The sequence below is a fragment of the Apteryx mantelli genome, chromosome 31 (assembly GCF_036417845.1).
Source record: "Apteryx mantelli isolate bAptMan1 chromosome 31, bAptMan1.hap1, whole genome shotgun sequence".
NCBI lineage: Eukaryota > Metazoa > Chordata > Aves > Apterygiformes > Apterygidae > Apteryx > Apteryx mantelli.
Genome location: NC_090008.1, coordinates 2,430,321 through 2,451,563, shown reverse-complemented (window position 1 = coordinate 2,451,563; position 21,243 = coordinate 2,430,321). Strand labels below are relative to the sequence as shown.

Below are 21,243 nucleotides of genomic sequence, written 5' to 3'. Positions count from 1 at the left end.
TGTGCAAGGAGGGCATGCAGGGTGCAAGGGGCTGCGTGCAACGCGAGGGCCACCCTCCCCTTCCCCTGGGCCCGCACGCTCACACAGCCGGCTCTGCAAAAGGCCCCCAAGCACACCTGCAGCACGCACAGAGCTTCCTGCGCCCCGCCACCCCCCCAGCACTGGGACACCAGCGAGGAAACCCCCCTCGCCCCGAAGAGCTGCAGCAGCAGCTACCTCGGGTCCCAGGAGCAACCGCTCGGGGTTTGCAGCAAGGATCCCCCCTGCCCTGCCGACACTCGGGCACGGAGATAAGGGCTGCAGCTTCCACGGCATGCAAAGCAAGCGACCCTGCAACGCGGTGCTGGGGGCGCAAACCGTCCGGGAAGGGGATACAGTTGGGCTGGGAAAAATAAAACCCTTCCAAGAGCAGGGGGGAGGAGGCTGATAAAATTGTGCAACGTGGACTTTGAACTGACCAGAGCAGTCTTAAAAAAAAAAAATAAAAGAAAATGAGAAGGTTATTTAGGATTTTCATACCAAAGCAGAACAAGCGGCTTCCCTCCCCAGGAAGCCGAGAGTCATTTGTATTCATCTACCGGCCGATTCAAGAGGGTAAAGGAACCTCAAAAGCAAGTAAAATAAACCAAGTAGCACCTCATTGCGTAATGCAGACTCAAAATGATTAAAAATACATGCCAGCACCTTCCTATTTATACAAACCAAACCAGAGATTTTCCTGCGCCCTGTTCGCCTGCGCGAGGCAGGACGGGCGCAGCAAACCCGGGAGCTATTTAAACGGGACGCGGAGAAGCGCCCAGTCGGAGCAGCAGAACCGCGCGCGGTTTGCTCGCCCCGAGCGTCCCCCAAGCACAGCAGGCGACGCTGCCAAGATGCATCTTTTATTAAGGGACACAAAGGCGACAGCAGGGACCCGGGGTCCGTGCCGCGCGCGCGCAGAGAGGAGCTTGCGTTGCGCGCCGGGGGCTAGCAGCCGAGCCAGGGGTCCTGCCGGTTCTTCCGCGACACGAAGGCGAGCTTCCGGGCCATCTCGGCGTTGTAGACGCGCCGGCACGCCTCGTAGGCCAGCCGCTGCCTCCGGCGGCACGGCTTCTCGTAGTAGCGCCTCCGCTTGACGTCGTCGATGATGCCGTCGTGCGAGAGGATCCTGCGGGGGGAGCGAGAGCGGAGTCAGACGCGGCGCTGCCGCGCGACGCCCCGGCCGCGTCGAGCATCGCGTGTTTTTAACTCTCCCGCCTCGATTGCTGCCGGTAGGAATTACAGCGCCTCCGACGCCGAAGCGTTTGCAATGATTTTCCAGGGAAGGGATGCAGACAGTGCTGGATGAGAACAGGAGAGGGGTAACCGTCCCCCCCGACACCTGACCCAACTCGGTGCATGCAAGGATCGCCAGCCGTCCCGACTCGTTTTGCTTACAGGCCGTTAATGCAAAAAAAATAAGATAAAATAAATCGAGTCCGCCCCGCGCACGCTGTCGCTGGGGCCGCAGCCACGCTCCTCCGCGACGTTATTAGCGGAAATAGGCACGTTGGCGCCGCTAAGCTCAGAGCTATAAATAAGCCCAAGCGCTGGGCTCTTTCCCGCCCCGCTCCCAAGGCGGCTCCAGCATCCCACCTGCTTGCTGCTGCTCTTCCTCGCGCCGGCCGGGAGCCCCAATGGCGGCATCGCCTCTCTCGGCATCGAAGCCCCGCGGCCGGCCGCTTCTCCGCCGCGGTGGGAGAGGCAAACTCCCAAGCGCAGCCAGCGCTTGGGAGGCCGCACAGGGCGTTTTCCAGCGTCCTCGTGACACGTTCCCATTTGCAGCCGCGAGGGTGAGCGTTTGAACCCGGTCTGCCCACAGCCGCGCTTAACCTTGGCTACTTTCGAAGCGCAGGCAGCCTTAATCTTTGCTTTTACACTGCATCCTTCACCTGCTGAATCATCTCTTGCCGCTTTATTACATTTCAAGATCAAAGCTCCTCACGCAACACCGGGCAATTTCGCTGCCGAAGATAAAAACGGCGTTCGCACCCCCCATATCGGGCACTCCTCGCCTACCTGAGACTCTCTTATCGCTCGGTTCGAGGACAGCGACCCCGTTTCCATGGTTAAATCAAGCCGAGCTCCCCCAAGATTCGCAGAGGTCCTTGAACCCAGCGCTCGGGAGCGCAACTGCCTATCGGTGGCGGATGGCAACGAGCCGCCGCCAGCAACGAACCTTCGCAAGTGCCCTGAAACGGTTTAAGCCGTTCCAGGAAAACCTGGCGGCTGAGCCTCCGCTTCTTCCTTATTGGAATTCAGGCCACTTTTTGTCCCAATTTAAAATGACGCGGGAGCCCAAGGACTGCGACAAACCTGGCGGGGTCTCGCGCTCCACAAGCACTAATGACTTGCTGTCAAACCTAACGAAGTACCAGGATCCAAAGGCCACACACGTCCCCGCGACCAGACACAACCCGTGGGGCAGCACAGCTCCGCGCGTCAGCCAAACTCGCCCGCCCAGGCTCGGGGGAAGGCGCAGGAGAGCAGGCGGCACGCAAGGATCGCGCTCCCAGGGTCGTCACTGCCCTCAAAAGCTGCTTAGCACGAGTGGAGGTTTGCTGCCAGCGTCTGCTCGGTCCCAGCCAGATGGAGAGCCGGAGCCGTGCCGGCTTTTCCGGCGCCGGTGCCAGCAGAGGTCGGTATAACCGCGGCGCAGAACCTCTCCGGGCTCAGCGCAGGTCTCGGAGCAGAGCTGCCTCTTGCCACAGGTTGCCGAGGGCCTGAACAAGGAGGTTTCCTTAGCGCCCGAGGCGATACACGCCGGGAACGCGGTTTATTTGGGAGAGGAGCTGCGTACGCAGGACGCAGGCTAGCGAGGACCCGGCTCTTGTCCCGCCCTGCCAGTCCCTGCAGCCGGAGTCCCAGCACCGTTGGGTTACGGAGGGCAGAGCAGCACGAGGGCGAGGACAAGCTGCTCGTGAACTCGCTTCGACTGGAAAGAATTGTACAGAAAACAGGTGAGAGAAAGGAAACGACGCCGAGCCGTAAGGAGCAATGCTTCACCGCGAAGCAGAGACAAAATTACCACCTCCCCCCATCCGCAGAGGGCTCTGACCCTGCAGACGAACGCGAGCACGCTGCCAAGCCGAGACAGGTCCAGCCCCGCTGGGAATCGCTGCCCGCCCCAGGAAACGCGTCCTGGCGCCACAACCAGACTTCGCAACTCGCCCGGCGACCTTCCAGCAGTGTCGCCAGCCGCCTTGGTCCACGCCGGGGGAACGAGGATTAAGACGCAGCGGGGACCACGGCGTCCCACCGCACCAGAGCGCACCGACCCCCCGCGCGGACCTTGCTTGCTAAAAGCCTCCCCTTGCTTTCATGAGGGTGATTTTAGGGACAGGAAGAGTCCTCCGTCAAACAACAGGCTGTGACACACGTGCTCGAATTTGCGCGAGTTATTTCCTCAGTTGAGCTCGGCTGAATCCAAAGCGGTTCCAAAACAGGCTTGGGCTCTTCCGCAATACAGCCTGAGCACAAGGATTTCTGCAACGCGCAGGAAAAAGCGCGTTTTCCAGCGAAACCTCCGCTAAAAGCAGCAACGATTTCCAGATGGGAGGTGGCGGCTGCCGGCGCACGTGCCACAAACCGCGACCCACCGGGCCGCTCCGGCGCCGCGCGCCCCGGGGCCCCGCTCCCACTCGCCTGTTCAGCGCCCCGTAGGCCGCCTCCACGTTGCCGTTCTGCACCATGACGGTGCGGCCGATGAAGCGCAGGTGATTCGCCATGTCGCACGCCGGCTTCTGCGGGGGGGAGCGGGCATTCAGGGCAGCCGCGGCCCGCCGGGACAACCCCTACCGGGGCCGGTCACCCCCCCGCCTCCCGCAGACCCCGGTAGGGCCCGTCACCGCCCTCTCCCTCCCCCCTCAAAGGCCCCGGTAGGGCCGGTCACCGCCCCAAAGAGCCCCGGTAGAGCCGGTCAATCTCTCTCTGCCACAGAGACTCCGATGGGGGGGGTCACTCCTCCCCCCGGGGTCCCGGTCGGGCCCAGAGGCCCCGGTAAGACCCGTCACTGTCCCACCTTCCTCCCTCCCTCCTCGGAGATCCCGGGCGGGCCGTCCCCACTCCCCTCCCCCCCCCCCGGCCCGAGGCTCCGTCAGGGCCGCCCGGACCCGCGCCCCGAGCCGGGACGGGACGGAACAGCCCGGGGGGGGGGGGTGGAGGGGGGAACACACCGCGTCCCGCGCAACTCACCACCGCCGCGCGCCCCGGAACCGGAAGCGGGGCCGCGCTGCCCCCCCCAGGAGCCATGGCAACGGGGTCAGGGGGCGGGGCTGTGCGGAGCGCGGGGCGGGGCTGGCGGTGAAGGACAGGGGCGGGGCCTCGGCGGTGTGGGCGGGGCCTCGGCGGTGTGGGCGGGGCCGGGCAGGGCCGAGGCGCAGGGACGCGCTGCGGGAAGGGGGGGGGGGGGCGGCAGCGGCGGGCGGCTCCGGGCGCCCGTGCAGGGCTGCTGCCCCGCCGGGACACAGGCGGTGCCACCGGGCCCAGGCACGGACAGGAGGGCAGCGGGGCCCGGTGCCACCGTGCCAGGACACGGGCAGTGCAGCCAGGTGCCACCATGCCGGGACATGGTCAGGGGATGGGTGACACCACACCAGGACACGGGCAATGGAGCCAGGTGCCACCGTGCCGGGACGCAGCCAGGGGATGGGTGACACCATGCCAGGACATGGCCAATGCAGCCAGGTGCCACCATGCCAGGACATGGCCAGGGGATGGGTGACACCATGCTGGGACACGGCCAATGGAGCCAGATGCCACCGTGCCAGGCCATGGCCAGGGGGACGGGTGCCCCATACCCGGGTGCCCTGCCCCAGGCGCAAGGCAGAGGCGCCAGCCTTGGGGGGCAGCTGCGTCCCCACCGCGTCCCCTCCCGGGACGCCAGGCAAGGGCAAAACCCCGGGAAGTCACTGCAGGAGGAAAGAGGAAAACCGGCCCTGAACGGCCCCGCGGGCGCTTTTATTCCCGGCGGCGACGCTGGCGCCCGGCAGCTGCTTCAACCCCCCGCGCGGGGAGGAAGGCACGGGAGCGCGGGGGCCGGCGTCCGCCCCGGCGAGGCTCCGCTCCAAAGGGGGGAGTCGAGCGCCACAGGGTCCGACCCCGCTCGAAACGGCGAGCGCCACGTCCGTCCGTCCCCCCCAAAAACCACGGCGGCCGAAACATTCCTTCTTTTTTTTTAAAAAAAAAAGAATAAAATAAAACAAGGAAAAAAAAAAAAAGAAACCAAAAGGAGGCAGGAATAATTAAACGGAAAGAAGGCGCGGATGGGCAAATCCACGCGGTCAGGCATCCGGCGGCGGGTCCCCAGTCCGGCTGTCCCCGGCGGGCGGGGGGGTGGCGCGTCCGTAGCGTGGCGTCTCCGGCCGGCCGGTGTCATCCCCGGGGAAGCTGCGGCAGCGGGGCGGCGCGGCGGAGCCGGGCGAGCGGCAGGGGCCGGCGGAGGCGGCGCGGGCCGGGAGGAAGAGGATGGTGGCGGCGGTGGTGGTGGCGGCAGGGGGGTCTGTGCTGGCAGCAGCTCGCGGCGGCGGCGGGGCGCAGACAGGCTCCGACGCGATGCCGGCGGCGTCGGCAGTCGCTTCCCGGGCGTCACCGCGCCGGTGCCGCCGCTCGGCCACGGTGCCGGCGGTTTTGGGGGCGACGTGGGGGAACCAGAGCTTCAGCATCATCTCCACCTGCAGCAGGGTGCCCAGGTAGCGCTCGCTGCGGGGGGAGCGGGGAGAAGCCGGTCACGCCGGCGCCGCGCGGGAACCGCGGCACTGGCACCATCCCGCGGGACACGAGGGTTTTTTCCCCCCCCTTTCCCAGGTGCCGAACAACCGGAGCGGGACATGGACAGCTGGAAAAGCCCCTCAGCTCCAGCCGCCCCCGGGGTTTGGGGAGGATGGAGCCCCTTTTTTTGGGGGGGGGGGGGGGGGACGACGACTCACCCCATTTCAGGCTTCTGCAAGACCCCGATGATCCTCTGGATCCTGTCCATGGCGACGCTCTGCTGGAAAGTGCTCAGCCCTGCGCGGGCCGAGCCCGGCCGTCAGGCGGGACCGAACCGGAGCGGCTCGAACAACCCGCCGGCGGCGAGGCGGCCCGACAAGACGCTGCACCCGGATCCCGCGGGATTAAAAAAAAAAAAGCGGAAAACACAGAGCAACCCATCCCTCCTCCACCGATGGAGCGGAGAAACTCCGGGGAGAAGGTCCGGCACGGGAGAACGGACCCCGGCGAGCTCAGCACGGCCGCTCCGGTCTGCCATTTTCCATTAATATTTAACAGCGGGAGCCGGGCTGACGAAAGAGCCGGACGCCGAGCTCTGGCCGGGCAGCGAGCGCCTGCCGGCCCCGTCCTTGCCGAGCGGGATGCGGCCGGGACCCACCTTTCTCGTAGCGTCCCGTCCGGAGCCCGTTGAGCAGCTCCGCCAGGGGCCGGATGAAACCCTGCAGCTCGCGGCACTGCGAGGAAGAGGAGGGCGGCGCTGAGCGGGCGCCGGCGGCGACAACCCCGCGCCTCGGCTCCCTTCGACGCCCCCGGGTTTTGGGGTTTTTTTTTTTTTAATCTTTTTGCTTTACAGAACTCACTTTTTGGGCAAAAAGCCGGTCGCCGTCGGTCAGAGGGGACGGCAAGCCGTCGGCGGGCTCGGCGTCGCCGCTCCGCTGCCTCTTGGCTCCGTTGGGGACCGGCCGGGCGGCGCATTCAGGGCAGCCGCCCTCGGCCGCCGCGCGCTTCCGGCTCTTCTCCGTCCTCGGTGGCCTCCAGCGGTGGCGGCGGCGGCGCGGGGGGGAGGCCCAGCGGGGACACCGGGGCGCCGGGGTGCCGGCGGCCGCCTCGCTCTCGCCGTCGGAGAGGAAGACGCCGAGGTCGTCGTCGCTGGCCGCCGAGCAGGGCGAGCCGCCGGCTGAGCCGCCGGCCGGGGGATCCATGGGACGCTGGCGGGAGCGGAGGGGACACGGTGAGGGCGCCGCGCTCGCCCGCCACCCCCCCCTTCCCCGATCCCAGGATTTGGGGGCAGATCTGTCCCCGTTTTCGCTGCAGACACGGCCTTTTTCCCACCCGCGGGAAAGGCGGTTGGGCCTCTCCGCTCACATTCCCATGTGCCATTTGGCTTGGCTAGGGAAAAAAAAAAAAAACAGCTGGAAAGGGAACTAAAGAAAGAGGGAAAAAAGAAAAAAAAAAACAAATCCACTTTTTTTTTCCCCCTGCAAGTCCACGCTCCGGCTGCACCGGCACCGCCAGGGCGAGGGCTCAGCTCCGGGGCTCGGCTCGGCTCCGGGCCTCCCACGCGCTCCGCCACTCCCTGGGGACGGGCTCCCCGCCCCGGGACAAGGTGGCCGACAAAATATAGGATTCATTTATTTATTTAAAAAAAATAAAATAAAAAAAATGCAAAGTTTCCCAGCTTGCCTCTGCTGTCCCGCTTTTCTGGGGGGCGGTGAGGGGGGCCGGGCCCCCACCAGCCGGGCTCGGCGCCGCGCGGCAGCTCCCCGAGGATGGGGAGCAGGGTGCTGCCGGGCCCCCGGTGCCGAGCGAGGGCCGCGGGGGGGGGGGGGGGGGGTCCCGCGTACCCCGGGGGGGGGTCCCGCCCCGCCCGGGTTTCTCCCCCAAAGCGAGCGGGCGCCCGGGCCGACGGCAGAACCGGGGGGGGCCATTCCCCCCCTCAATGGCAGGGCTGGGGGTCACCACCCCCCCCCCGCAACAGGGCTGGGGGCAGCATCCCCCACGGGGCTGGGGGGGGGGGGTCCCGGTGCCCCCCACCCTCCGGTAGGGCCGGGGGTGCCCCGGTGCCCCCCACCCCCCCCCCTTGCAGGCCCCCGGCCCGGGAGGGCGGCGGGGCACGGCAGCAACCGCTGACTCAGATGCGGAGCGCGCAGGAGACGCGGCGGCCGGCTCGGCTCGGCTCGGCTCGGCCCGGCTCGGCTCGGTTCGGCCCCGGGACGCGGGGACACGCGGCGCCGCTGCGGATCCCTCGGGAAACCTCCCCCCCCCCCGCCCGGTCCGTCCCGGCAAACCGGGACGCGGCGCCCGCCCGGCCCCGCCGGCCTCACCTGCTGCCGATGCGGCTCTGCGCTGGCTCCGGCTCTGCCCGGCGCCGCTCCAGCCCCAGCGCGCCGCGGTCGCGGTCGCGGTCGCGGCCCCGGTCCCGATCCCGCCCCCCGCCCCGGCCCCGGCTCCACGCGGCCACGTGCGGCGCGGCACGTGCCTCCGCGCGCGCCCCGCCCGCCGCGCTCCCATTGGCTGCGCCGCTCGCTCCGATGGAACGGGCCGCGGCGCCCCGGCCACGCCCCCTCCCCCCCATTGGCCCGCCGACCCTACCCCGGCGCCCAATGGCGAGGCGGCGCCGCGCGGATTGGCCGGGAGGGTGGGGCCCGAGGCCGCGCCCCTACATGTGGCTCCGCGGGAGCGCGCGCGCGCGCGCGCGCGCCTCGCCGCGCTGGGGACACGCCCCCGCGGGGGGGCGGGACCGGGCGGGGAGGGGGGACGAGCCCCGTTGGGGGGGGGAGCAGCGGGGCGGAGGTGTCTGGAGCCCACGGAGCTGGGGGAGGGCAGCAGGGTTCCAGCGCGAGGGGACGTGGGGACGTGGGAACGCAGGGACACAGGGATGTGGGGACATGGGGACGCAGGGACATGGGGATGCAGGGACACAGGGGCACGGAGATGCAGGGACATGGGGACACGGGGATGCAGGGACATGGGGACGCGGGGACACGGGGACTCAGGGACACAGAGATGCAGGGGCACAGAGATGCAGAGACATGGGGACACGGGGACACGGGGATGCAGGGTTGTGGGGACACGGGGACACAAGGACTCAGGGACACAGAGATGCAGGAGCACAGAGATGCAGGGATGTGGGGACACGGGGACACAAGGACTCAGGGACACAGAGATGCAGGAGCACAGAGATGCAGGGATGTGGGGACACGGGGACACAAGGACTCAGGGACACAGAGATGCAGGGGCGCAGAGATGCAGAGACATGGGGACACGGGGACACGGGGACACGGGGATGCAGGGATGTGGGGACACGGGGACACAAGGACTCAGGGACACAGAGATGCAGGAGCACAGAGATGCAGGGATGTGGGGACACGGTGACACAGGGACTCAGGGACACAGAGGTGCAGGGACACGGGGACGCGGGGACACAGGGCAGCAGTGCCCCGGGGCTGGCTGGCACCCGCCAGGGCGCGCAGCAGCCGTGCGGCACCAGGGCCCCACTGCGGCACCGGCTCCAGCCCGGCCGCTTCGCTGAGCGCAGGCGGTTTTTGCAGCACCTGGGGAACCCCGGGACCGGCCGGGGCGAGCAGCCCCGCGGCGCCCGGCGGCAGCGTGAGCCGGTGCACGGCGGGCGCCAGAGGACGCCGTGTGCCGGGGACGGAGCGTGCCGGGGCTGGCATGTGCCGGGATTCGTGCGTGCTGGAGCTGGCCTGTGCCAGGGACAGCGTGTGCCAAGGACAGCGAGTACCTCGGCGGTGCCGCGTGCCCAGGCAGCCCCGCGCCGCCGCCGGGCCCGGCTGAGACCTGGCGCTCTCGTGACACCGCGGCGGGCGGGGGCAGGAGCCGGCGCCGCCTCCGGGCCCACACGCGGGCATGAATGGGGCTGCGGGCCCGCCCCCGCCGCCGGGGCCCAATGGCGCGCGGCCGCGGTGCTGCGTCACCTCCGGAGGGACCAATGGGGCGCCCCGGGCTCGCTCCCTTCTCCCGGCCGGGACAGTTACATAATGGGGCCGGGGAGCGCGCGCGTGTGAGCGCACGTGTGTACGTGCAGGCGCGTGTGCGCATGCGCAGCGCTCAGCGCTTCCCCCCCCGCGTGTGTGCGCGTGCAGGCGCGGGGGCGCGCGCGTGCACGCGCTTGTGCGTGTGCGCACATGTCCGTGCATGTGCGCGCGTGTGCGTGTGCACTCCCGCCGGCGGGCGCCCGGCCCGTGTGCGTGTGCAGGCCCGTGCACAGCCCGGCCCTCCCCCGCCCCGGGCTGCAGCTGCGGCAAAGGGGGCGAAGGGGACCACGGGGCACCCACGGCCCCGCGCCCACGGCCCCATTGCACCCGTGGCCCCACTGAACCCACGGCCCTGCTGCACCCACAGTTCCCGCTGCACCCACAGTCCCCGCTGCACCCACAGCCCCATTGCGCCCACAGCCCCATTGCACCCACAATCCCCACCGCACCTACAATCCCCACTGCACCCACAGCCCCATTGCACCCACAGTCCCCGCTGCACCCACAGCCCCATTGCGCCCACGGCCCCATTGCATCCGCAATCCCCACTGCACCTACAATCCCCACTGCACCCACAGCCCCATTGCACTCACAGTCCCCGCTGCACCCAAAATCCCTGCTGCACCCAAAATCCCCGCTGCACCCACAGCCCCATTGCACCCACAGCCCCATTGCACCCACAGTCCCCGCTGCACCCACAATCCCTGCTGCACCCACAGCCCCATTGCACCCACAGCCCCATTGCACCCACAGTCCCCGCTGCACCCACAATCCCTGCTGCACCCACAGCCCCATTGCACCCACAGCCCCATTGCACCCACAGTCCCTGCTGCACCCACAATCCCCGCTGCACCCACAGCCCCATTGCACCCACAGTCCCTGCTACACCCACACCCCCATTGCACCCACAGTCCCCGCTGCATCTACAGCCCCATTGCACCCACAGTCCCCGCTGCACCCACAATCCCTGCTGCACCCACAGCCCCATTGCACCCACAGCCCCATTGCACCCACAGTCCCTGCTGCACCCACAATCCCCGCTGCACCCACAGCCCCATTGCACCCACAGTCCCTGCTGCACCCAAAATCCCCACTGCACCCACAGCCCCATTGCACCCACAGTCCCTGCTACACCCACACCCCCATTGCACCCACAGTCCCCGCTGCATCTACAGCCCCATTGCACCCACATTCCCTGCTGCACCCAAAATCCCCATTGCACCCACAGCCCCATTGCACCCACAGCCCTATTGCACCCACAGCCCCATTGCACCCACAGTCCCTGCTACACCCACACCCCCATTGCACCCACAGTCCCCGCTGCATCTACAGCCCCATTGCACCCACATTCCCTGCTGCACCCAAAATCCCCATTGCACCCACAGCCCTATTGCACCCACAGCCCCATTGCACCCACAGTCCCCACTACACCCACGGCCCCACTACACCCACAGCCCTGCTGCGCTCACAACCCTGCAGCACCTACGAACCTGCAGCAGCCACAACCCACAGCACCCACAACCCCACAGCGCCCATGGCCTTGCAGCACCCACAGCCCTACTGCACCCACAGCCCTGCAGCACCTGCAGCCCCGTGCACCCAAGACCCTGCAGCACCTACAACCCTGCAGCACCCACGACCCCATTGCACCCACAGCCCCGTGCACCCAAGACCCCGCAGCACCCACGACCCCATTGCAGCCGCCCCCGGGCCCCACGGCGCCGCCGCCCGAGCCCCAGCTCCCCCGCGAGGCCCCGGCGCGGGGGGGGGGAGCGCGGGGCGCCCCGGGCCGGGCGATCGGCGGCGGCTTATAAGGGCGGGCGGCGGCGGCGGCGGGGACGGGACGGGACGGGACGGGACGGGACGGGACGGGACGGGACGGGAGGATGCTGCTGGCCGCGGTGCTGCTGCGGGGCCTGGTCCCGGCGCTGGCCGCCGCCGCCGGTAAGTGCCGCCGCCGCCGCCGCCGCGCTTGCCCCAAACCCGCTGAATTAGCCCCAAAGCCGCGGGGCGACACGGGGCTCCCGTCCCCGACGGCTCTGCCCCTCCGCAGGGTGGCACTGGACGTACGACGGTGAGCGGGGCCCGACCCCCCCCCCCCCCCCGCGGGAGGAGGGGGCCCAGGCGTCCGGCTATGACCCCCCCACACCCGCCGCCTGCCCGACAGGTGGGGGGGGGGGCTCCCGGACGCCTGGGCCCCCTGGCCGGCTCCTGGCAGGCGCCAATGGGCCCTTTGTGCTGCCCTTACGTAAGCCAGGGCGGCCCCCGGCCCCGCTGCGCCCCGCCGCCCCCCCCCGCAAGCAGAGAGCCCGGGGCATCGGGGGCTGCCGGGGGGGGGGGAAATGGGGGAGCCCATGGGAGCATCCCGAAAAAATACAGTGGTGGTGGGGAAATGCAATTCTGGGGGAAATGCAACGGTGGGGGGGTAAATGCAGTGGTGGGGGGGGATGCAATGGTGGGGTAAATGCAGTGGGGGGGTGCAGTGGGGGGGTAAATGCAGTGGTGGGGGGGATGCAATGGTGGGGTAAATTCAGTGGTGGGGGGATGCAGTGCTGGGGCAATGCAATGGGGGGGATGCAGTGGGGGGTAAATGCAGTGGGGGGATGCAATGGTGGGGGGGTAAATGCGGTGGGGGGGGATGCAGTGCTGGGGCAATGCAATTCTGCGGAAACGCAACGCCGGGGAAGCCGAGGGCGCAGCAGCGGGACGGCGGGACGGTTCCCGGGGCTGAACAGGGTGCAAACGCCGGCACCGGGCTGCCAGATTCGGGGGGGGGGGGTTGATGGGGGGGGATGTTCACCTCCCGCGCCCCCCCCCCCCCCCCAGGCCCGCACGGGCAGGAGCGCTGGGCCGAGGGCTACCCGGCGTGCGGGGGCCGAGCCCAGTCGCCCATCGACATCGAGACGCGGCGGGCGCAGGCCGACCCCTCGCTGCCGCCGCTGCTGCCGCAGGGCTCCGCCGCCGGCGCCTGGGGCCTGGCCAACGACGGCCACACAGGTGAGCGGGGCCGCGTTCGGGTTCGGGTTCGGGTTCGGGGGGGGGGGCAGCGGCACCCGGCCCCCCCCGGCCCACCGGCCTGCGCCCGCAGTGGTGCTGGCGCTGCCGCCGGCGCTGACGCTGCGCGGGCTGCCCCGCGCCTTCGCCGCCGTCCAGCTGCACTTCCACTGGGGCCACGGAAGCGGCGGCGGCGGCGGCTCCGAGCACCTCGTGGACGGGCGGCGTGCCGCCGCCGAGGTGAGTGCCGCCGCGGGGTGTCCCCTCCCCGGTGCCGTCGGGGGGCCGCGGGGGGCACCAAGGCGGCGGCTGTGTCCCCGCAGATGCACGTGGTGCACTACGACGCCGAGCGCTTCGCCGACGCCGGCGAGGCCCAGCGGCACGCGGGAGGCCTGGCCGTGCTCGCCGTCCTGCTGGAGGTGAGCGCGGCTCGGGGGCGGCGGTGTCCCACCGGGGGGGGCGCAGCCCTGACACCCGGTGCGTCGCCCCCCCCCCCACCCCGGCAGGTTGGCGCTGAGCCCAACGCTGCCTACGACAACATCCTGCGGCACCTCGGCAGTGTCCGCTACGCAGGTGAGGCGCCGCGCGAGCGAGCAGGTAGTGCCCAAGAGACAGCAGCTGCACGAGTGAGTGGGTAGTGCCAGGGAGACAGCAGCCATGCGAGTGGGTAGTGCCCAGGAGGCAGCAGCTGCACGAGCGAGTGGGTAGTGCCAGGGAGACAGCAGCCATGCGAGCAGGTAGTGCCCAGGAGGCAGCAGCCGTGCGAGCAAGCGGGTAGCGCCAGGGAGAGAGCAGGTGCACGAGCGAGTGGGTAGTGCCTGGGAGACAGCAGCCATGCAAGCATGCGGGTAGTGCCAGGGAGACAGCAGCTGCATGAGTGAGCAGGTAGTGCCTGGGAGACAGCAGCTGCACAAGCAAGTGTGTAGCACCTGGGGGAGAGCAGCTGTGCAAGTGAGTGGGTAGTGCCAGTGAGACAGCAGCCGCACGAGCGAGTGGGTAGTGCCTGGGAGACAGCAGCCGCGCGAGCGAGTGGGTAGTGCCCGGGAGACAGCAGCAAGTAGCCCCAGCCCGTTAGGCAGCAGGGGACACTGCGTGAGCGGCGGGTCGTCCAGCGCTCACCCCGCCGCCCTCCCCAGGGCAGAAAACCTCCATCCCCTCCTTCAGCGTGCGGGACCTGCTGCCCGAGCGCCTGGACCACTACTACCGCTACAACGGCTCGCTCACCACCCCACCCTGCTTCCAGAGCGTCCTCTGGACCGTCTTCCGCCAGCGCGTGCGCATCAGCGGCGCCCAGGTAGCGCCGGGGGGGACCTCCGCGCGGGAGGGAGGGGCTGGCAGGCCGCCCCGTGCCCCCTATAGGTGCCCCTATAGGTGCCCCTATAGGGGACCCGCAGCCTCGCCGCCTTGCAGCTGGAGCAGCTGCAGGGAGCCCTTTACGCCACGGCGGCCGAGCAGCCCTCGCCCGAGCTCCTGGTGGACAATTTTCGGGCCCCGCAGAGCCTGAACCAGCGGCTGGTGCTGTCGTCCGTGCCCGGGGGTGAGGCCCGGGGGCGCCGGGGGGGAGGAGAGGGGCTCTGCCACCCCCCAAATCCCCCCCCGACCCCCGGAGCAGAGCTCAGCGCCGGCTCTTCCCTCGCAGGGTCCCGCGGATACACGGCAGGTAGGGCAGTGCCGGAGCCGGGGGAAGCGCGGCGCAGCGGCCGGGGGCGTCCCCGCGGCCGAACCGGGGCCCCCCCCGACCGCGCTCCGGGCTCCCGCAGGCAAGGTCGTCGCCATCGCCGTCGGGATCGTCTTCGGCTGCCTCAGCCTCTTCCTCGCCATCTACCTCACGGCGAAGAGGATGCGGTGAGAGCGGTGGCGGCGCATCCCGGCGGTTCCCAGCTTCCCACCTGCGGAGAGACCCGCTTCTCACCGGGAAGCCATTGCCCCGCGGCCGGGGCATCCCGGGGGGCCGGGTCTCCCCCCCCTCGGAGGGTCCCTCGCCTCAGCCCTCCCTCCTCTCCCGGCGCGGCAGAGCGAGGAGGACGCAGGCGCAGGACGCGGCGTCCAAGCCCTCCGCCAGGCGCGCGACCCCGGACGACGGCCGCCGCCTCTGACCTGCCTCCTCCGGCGCCCGGGAGCCCGCGCGAGGCGAGTTTGGTGGGTCTCGGCCCCATTTGGGGGACGGAGCCGGGACCCGCCGGACCCCTCCGCGCCAGGTCACGGAGACGGACCCGCATCCTCGTCCTGTGCTCAGCCGGACGCCCCGGAGAGACCTTCCGTCCCTCCTGCCCCAAGCCATCTCGCCCCCCTTCCCCATCCCACGAGTCTCCTCACTGCCGTAGTACCAGTCTATTAAAAGGATTTTACTCTGAATCAAAAAAATAATTTAACCCCCCGGCCCGTCTGCTCCCACAGACTTAGAAAAGATCCAAAGGTGGAGATGAGAAAGCTCGGGAGAGGGGCAGCGAGCAGCCCGCCGCTCCCCCGAAACAGCAGCGATTCGAACCGTTTCCGTACGGGCCATGGGGGAAACGACACCACGCAGCGCTCAGGCCGGGCCCCGGCAGCGCCTTTGCCTGGGATGGTCCGTCATTCGCATCCTAGAGCCGGGGGCCGGGGGTGCCAGCCGGGAACAGCCCCGGATCCCCCGCAAACCCGCTCCGAGGAACGGACGCGCCGGGGTCTGCAGCTCCCCACCCGGCGCTCCGAGCCGCTCCCGTCCCCCACCCGCAGGGATACCCTGTAAGAAAAATATAACCAAAAAGAGCTGCTAAGGAAGCTAACGGGAGCGCTGAGGGCGGGAAGCTCCATGAGGCTGGAAAGCAGCACCGGTCGGACAGACACGACCCGAGAAAACCCCTCCGGAGCGGGGTGCAGGGAAGGGGCCGGGCACAGAGCAGGGTCTGCGCTGCAAGGCCCAGGACAAACGAGAGGTTCGTTAAGCGGAGGGAGGCTGGGTCACGGCTCAGCTCTCCCAGCAGAGTCAACCAGGAACACCGGAGGGCCCAGATCTCTCCAAATTCCTGGTGCAGAGGCTGCCCCAGCACCCCTCTGGTTGGGAAGGGCGCTCGAGAGAGGCCTGGAGGCGCCCGGAGCCCTCGGCCTGGCGCAGGCGGCGGCGTGAGACGTTCCAGCTGCCGAGAACAGGGCACTTGGGTACGGAAGCGCCGCGGGCGGCCCGGGCTGCGGCCTGCCGCAGAGACGCTCAGTCCTCGAAAGGCACCTGCAGCGCTGAGTACATCATCACTCTGTTGTCTTCCTCCTGCTTACCTGGGGGGAGAGAGGCGCACGGGCAGGAAGGGAGCGAAGGGCCAGCGGGGCTGCTTTGGGGTGGGAAACGGGCTCGTGGGTTCAGAGAAGCCCCCAAAAGCCAGGAGACGCAGCCACCATTCAACCAAAAGGAGACAATTATGGGCCAGACCCGTCATCCCCCCCATCCCGGGACCGCTGGGACCCCCAGCGGCTGCATCCGTCCCACCCAAACACCCACGGGAGACCGAGAGACGCCCAAAGAGACGCCACGCTGCCGACGGGGACGCCCCGTGGCACGCACCCCTCCCTGCCCCCAGCCAGACCCTTACAGGAGAGGCACTTGAGGACGTTGCGGAAGGAGCCCCCGGCTGTGAAGAAGGCCCAGACGCCCATGCAGACCGTGATGATGTAAATAGGGACCAGGCTGGCCTCGTACCAGGGGTTCAGGAACGTCTGGGGGGGACAGAGAACCGTATTAGAAATGTCACCATCTGCCAGAAGCCCCCCCCGGCACCCCCACAGGCCTTCCGAGACCGCCACCAGGTACGGCAGCGTAGAGGGAAGAGGAACCAGGGCCCTCCTTTTGCATCCTCCAAGCAGAGCAGAGCACCAATAAGCCCGGCTACAATTTCGGCCCAGCGCTTTCCCACCAGGAGCTTAGCAGCTAATCCTCTGGCTGACCCCCAGGCCTCCGCTAACCCCACTTAAATCCCGCTCCCCCCGAGCACACCGGGGCAAGCTGCTCCGGGCAGGAGGTGCGGAAGAGGGACACGACTTACCCCACATCTCTGAAACAGAGTCTGAAACGCGCCGTGCCCGCGTGCCTCCCCTCCCGTCCCCAGAAGGGCGCCCGACGACAAAGCCCGGCTTGCTTTGGCGACGGCTTTCAGCGCAGATCCCGCGGCGCCAGCCCGTCCCGGCTCATCAGACTCACCAGCCCCGACGTGACGAGGTGACTGGCCACGACCAGCCCCAGGCACCAGTAGCGGCGCTTCTCGCAGGCGTCGAAGAAGATCACTCCCCAGAACGTGTGGAGGAAGACGAGCGCCATGGTGAGGAACGCTGCGGGGGGGAAGAGGGCGACGCAGACCGCCCGCTTCACACCTCGCCACGGCGAAGCGGCATCGCCGCGCTGCTGCTTCCCGCAACCGCGGCGCGTAGCTAGGCGCCAGGGCTTAACCGCCCCGGAGCATCGGCTCCTAGGGGATGCTACACCAAAAATCGCTTCCCGCGCGGTGCAGCACGCCGTGCACGAGCGCTCTTCCCACCCATCCCCACCACATCAGCCTGTCCCCCCCCCCCCGGGACACGTGCCGGCCCCCGGCCTCACCTGACGTAATGAAGTAGTACGGCGAATCCCCGTGGATCCCGACAATGCCCGGTCCGATGGAGTCCGCCAGGATGTTAATGACTGAAAACACGCCGCTGATGATCCCGAAGGACAGGCCCGACACTGCGGAGGGAGGAGGACATCAGCCAAGACGCCCCAGGCGGACAGCGGCCGTGCTGCACGCTGCAGCGAGCGCCAGGCTCGGCCAACGAGCGCGGGCCCGGATCCCCCAGCCTCTCCCCGCCTGTTCCTCTTGCCCTCCCACAACCGTTTGGAGTCGCCTGGCACATGGGGATCAGAGCTGGGCTGAGTCTAACAGGTTCTGCCGCAGGGACGGCAGAGACGTTTCCACGAAGCATCAATCAGACGGGTACATAAGCCACCAACAGCGTCTACGGAGATTTCCCGCTCCCCAAACTAACAGAGACCCCAGGGAAAAGACAGCAGGACAAAAAAAGAGAAACGGGAAGGCTTGATCATCTCATCGGCGCTGTCGCCAGTCTCCGACGCCTGAACGCCCTGCGGCCAGGCGCCAGCAGAAGAGCGCGTGGAGGGTCAGCGACCAGCCTAGCCCCTGGCCAGCTTCGCGCTCACCGTAGGCCATCTGCTTGAGGGAGATGGGGGACCGGCCGTCCTCGCTGATCATAGCCAAGCCTTCATCAGCTTTCCTGCACGAGGGGGCACAGAAAGGCGCAAACAGGTCATTAGTTTGGAACCGGGTCTGCGCAGGACTCTGCCCAGCAAAGGGAGGTTTGTCCAACAGGTCAGGGAAGGTGGGTTACTTATTAAGGAGTTTGAGCTGTCTCCCAGGGTCTAACGAGGAAGATATTTTGCCGGGTTCCCTGGATATCGCTGGGCCTAGCAGCCATGCTGAGCTCTTCTCCCAGCTAAAAGCTCCCGGCAGATCGAGGCCAGGGTAACAATTACACCTGCAGCGCTCGTCATACAGCATCTAGCGGCAAGCGAGGGCTGTAAGCAACAGTCTGACTACCCTACCGCCCTTCCGGTCCCAAGACCGGATGCGCGCTCGCCGCAAAGCAGGATGGCCAACATTACAATCTGGTGATGAGAAAGAGCCTGCAACACCTTGGGGAAAAGCAGTGGCCGGGCACCACCCGCGGCCACCAGCAGAAGGCACCTGGCCCGCAGCCTGCTTGTCTGAGAGGTCCCTAGGGAGGAGGCAGCAAGGAACGTTGGGATGAAGCCACCACACAGCCCCACGGGGAGCGTCTCCACCACACGCAGGCTGCCCTCAGACGGGCCCTTACTTCAGCAGCTTGAAGTAGGCGAATCTGAACACCTCCTGCAGCAGGACGGAGACGGCGGCCCCGAAGACGAGGAGGCCGTACTGAAGCTTGGAGTCCTCCTGGTCGCTGAGATGGACTGAGATGAACCAGATCAAAGAGGCCAGGAGCAGAGACACCAGCCAGAAAAAAGCCCTGTGCGGAAAGGAAAGGACAAGCTGAGACAGGGACTCCCCCCAGCGTTTCTGCTCATGATCCGGAGCTTGGAATCACACAGCAAACATGTGCTGCTAAATCAGCTGTTTGTTTGGCTTGACCTGGCTCCAGGTCACACGTTCAACAAAGGAAGTTTTCAATTGCAGCATTCATCGCTTGGTTGTTGTCATGTGAGACACACTAATCCGCCGCAGGGTACGTGGAGGAAGTGTGCAACTGAAAACCAAACAGATTTGGAGGCAGAAATCCTCATTTGTCTTCTCAGGGCCACGTCAACGTGCTCTGAGGAAAGTTACTTCCCTGCAAAGCAAGGTAAGACGCTCCGTACTACCATCCTCAAAGAGAGAGGGTTAAACACGGACCTGCCCTTGAAAAGATAAGCGTGGTGAGACAAGACGCGGGTCAGGGCTGTTCCTGCCTCTCCTCTTTAATTAGCTAATGCCTCACGTTAACGTCTGGCAACGCCTGTGTGTCAGCAGTACAGGCCAGGCAGGAATCGGGACCCTGAGGGCCAACCGAGAGCGGAGGGAAGCACCAAGAGGACTCGCAGCAGATGGGGCATCGCGCAGGGCACGTCGCCCGCTCCTCGCCAGCCCCCTGCTGCTCCCGCCCCCGCAAGGGTCGGCTACGGCACTCGACACAACGCTCTCGGCACGGCAGAGGCCTTCGGCTTGAACGGGAGACTCGCTCTCAATCCTGCTTTTGCTGACCCAGCCGGACGGGCAGCGGGACAGTTCGCGAGCGGCACAAAATCCCCGCAGACTCTCGCCTTGGAAACGCGTGAGGGGCTGCACCGCGGGATCTGCCCCCGGCACAGCTCTGAGCAAGGCCCACACCGCAGCACCGCGCAAAGGGGGTTTAAGCCCCTGAAGTTCGTTAAGCAGCTAAGGAGCTGCCCGTCGGCACCAGGCAGGGCTGGCTCCTGCATCCCTTGCGGATTTACCGAGCTAAGGCAGAGAGAAAGCCACGGTCTCTGAGTTATTTTACATCTGCTGGGCCACAGGGTTTGACTCTGCGGACCCGCGGGTTGGGAGACCCAGAAGTGGGGCGTTCGCCTTCTCTGGGGAGCAGGGGGGGCTTGAAGTTAAACCAGAAACGCAGCAGAAGGAAAGCAGCCAGGAGATGGAAGGATACGGTCACGCTTTGCAAGCTCGTACAAGTTCAGGGCCTCACTGCACCTGCCCCAAAACCCTCTTCAGGATCCCCCGCGCCGCCTCCCCCCCAGACCCCCTCAACTGCCCCAGAACGGCCCCCTCAGCCTCCCAGGGCTCCCCTCAACTCAGCACCCCCCCAAGACCCTCCCAGGGCTGCCCCCCTGTCCCAACCCTCCTGAACTGCCCCCCTCAGGCCCCCAAGTGCCCCCCAGCCCCTCTGGTGCTGCCTGCCACCCCTCAGGCCCCCCAAGCTGCCCCAAAGCCACCCCCTCAGGCCCCCAACCGGCCCCCCAGCCCCCCTGGTGCTGCCTAAGCCCCTCTCAGCTGCCCCACAACTGCCCCCATCAGGCCCACAACTGCCCCCCCCAGGCCCTCTGGTGCTGCCTGCTCCCCTAGGGCCCCCCAAGCTGCCCCCGAACTGCCCCCTCAGGCCTCCAATTGGCCCCTTGGCCCCCCTGGTGCTGCCTAAGCCCCCCCCAGCTGCCCCACAACTGCCCCCTCAGGCCCCCCAAGTGCCCCCCCAGCCCCTCTGGTGCTGCCTGCTCCCCTCGGGCCCCTCAAGCTGCCCCACAACTGCCCCCTCAGGCCCCCAACTGGCCCCTTGGCCCCCCCGGTGCTGCCTACCCCCCCTCAGCTGCCCCGCAACTGCCCCCCCAGCCCCCCCGGTGCTGCCTAACCCCCCCCCCCCGCCGCTCACCCCGCCACGAGGATGATGACGCGCAGCGGCTCCGCCGCCACCGTCAGCAGCACGAGCGCCAACGCCGGCCCGAAGGCGATGCCCGCGCACCCGAAGAACACGGCGGCCCCCATGGCGGCGGGGGGGGGGGAGGGGGAGGGGGGAGGGGGGGGGACGGCGGCCGAGCGGGGCCACGCGCCCCCGCCGCCGCGCGGTGCATGCCGGGAGCTGTAGTCCGCGGCCACGTGCGGCGCGGCGCGGCGGCGCCCCCTGCCGGCGGGAGGCTGCGCGGCAGGAGCGGGGCGGAGGGAGCGGGGGCATCGGGGGGGCTGGGGGGGAGCGGGGGGACTGGGGGCATTGCGGGGACTGGGGGCATTGCGGGGACTGGGGGCATTGGGGACCGGGCGGTTTTGGACGGGGCTTTTCTGAACGGGGCGTTTTCGGATGGGGCATTTTTGGACGGGGCGTTTCTGGACGGGCGTTTTCGGACGGGCATTTTCAGCTGGGCGTTTTCGGATGGGCATTTGCAGACGGGGTGTTTTTGGACGGGTCGTTTTCAGCCGGGTGTTTTCGGCCGGGCGTTTTCCCGCGCCGCGGTCCCGGCGCCCCGGGGCGCGTTACGGGTTTGCAGCCCCGGCGGCGGCGGCGGCGGCGGCGGCGGCGGTGGTGG

General features: G+C 68.1%; 4 protein-coding genes across 6 annotated transcripts; 1 reads left to right on the top strand and 3 right to left on the bottom strand.

Moving 5' to 3' along the window:
• Positions 1–865: 865 nt before the first annotated feature.
• On the bottom strand, positions 866–4,301 carry MRPS21 (mitochondrial ribosomal protein S21). 3 transcript variants are annotated; one of them, XM_067313500.1, is made up of 3 exons: positions 4,213–4,301; positions 3,664–3,761; positions 866–1,147 (listed from the first exon to the last, which is right to left on the bottom strand). In XM_067313500.1, exons 1-3 carry the CDS (start codon positions 4,267–4,269, stop codon positions 967–969), a joined length of 336 nt encoding a protein of 111 aa, XP_067169601.1. In that variant the 5' UTR covers positions 4,270–4,301; the 3' UTR covers positions 866–966. The 3 variants fall into 3 exon arrangements, with proteins under 3 accessions (XP_067169601.1, XP_067169602.1, XP_067169603.1); XM_067313501.1 differs by having other exon boundaries at positions 4,194–4,233; XM_067313502.1 differs by lacking the exon at positions 4,213–4,301 and adding an exon at positions 4,040–4,062.
• An 894-nt stretch (positions 4,302–5,195) lies between these two features.
• Positions 5,196–8,126, bottom strand: CIART (circadian associated repressor of transcription). Its single transcript, XM_067313490.1, has 5 exons — positions 8,052–8,126; positions 6,588–6,935; positions 6,386–6,461; positions 5,946–6,024; positions 5,196–5,718 (listed from the first exon to the last, which is right to left on the bottom strand). The coding sequence occupies exons 2-5, from the start codon at positions 6,927–6,929 to the stop codon at positions 5,301–5,303; spliced, it is 915 nt and encodes a 304-aa protein (XP_067169591.1). The 5' UTR covers positions 6,930–6,935; positions 8,052–8,126; the 3' UTR covers positions 5,196–5,300.
• Positions 8,127–11,611: 3,485 nt separating this feature from the next.
• CA14 (carbonic anhydrase 14) lies at positions 11,612–14,815 on the top strand. The gene is made up of 11 exons (XM_067313148.1): positions 11,612–11,669; positions 11,779–11,799; positions 12,552–12,722; positions 12,814–12,959; positions 13,043–13,138; positions 13,226–13,292; positions 13,856–14,013; positions 14,130–14,256; positions 14,359–14,379; positions 14,480–14,564; positions 14,734–14,815. The coding sequence occupies exons 1-11, from the start codon at positions 11,612–11,614 to the stop codon at positions 14,813–14,815; spliced, it is 1,032 nt and encodes a 343-aa protein (XP_067169249.1).
• A 228-nt stretch (positions 14,816–15,043) lies between these two features.
• APH1A (aph-1 homolog A, gamma-secretase subunit) lies at positions 15,044–20,713 on the bottom strand. The gene is made up of 7 exons (XM_067313492.1): positions 20,595–20,713; positions 18,552–18,722; positions 17,878–17,951; positions 17,284–17,406; positions 16,888–17,015; positions 16,283–16,406; positions 15,044–15,971 (listed from the first exon to the last, which is right to left on the bottom strand). Exons 1-7 carry the CDS (start codon positions 20,705–20,707, stop codon positions 15,907–15,909), a joined length of 798 nt encoding a protein of 265 aa, XP_067169593.1. The 5' UTR covers positions 20,708–20,713; the 3' UTR covers positions 15,044–15,906.
• Between the last annotated feature and the right edge of the window lie 530 nt (positions 20,714–21,243).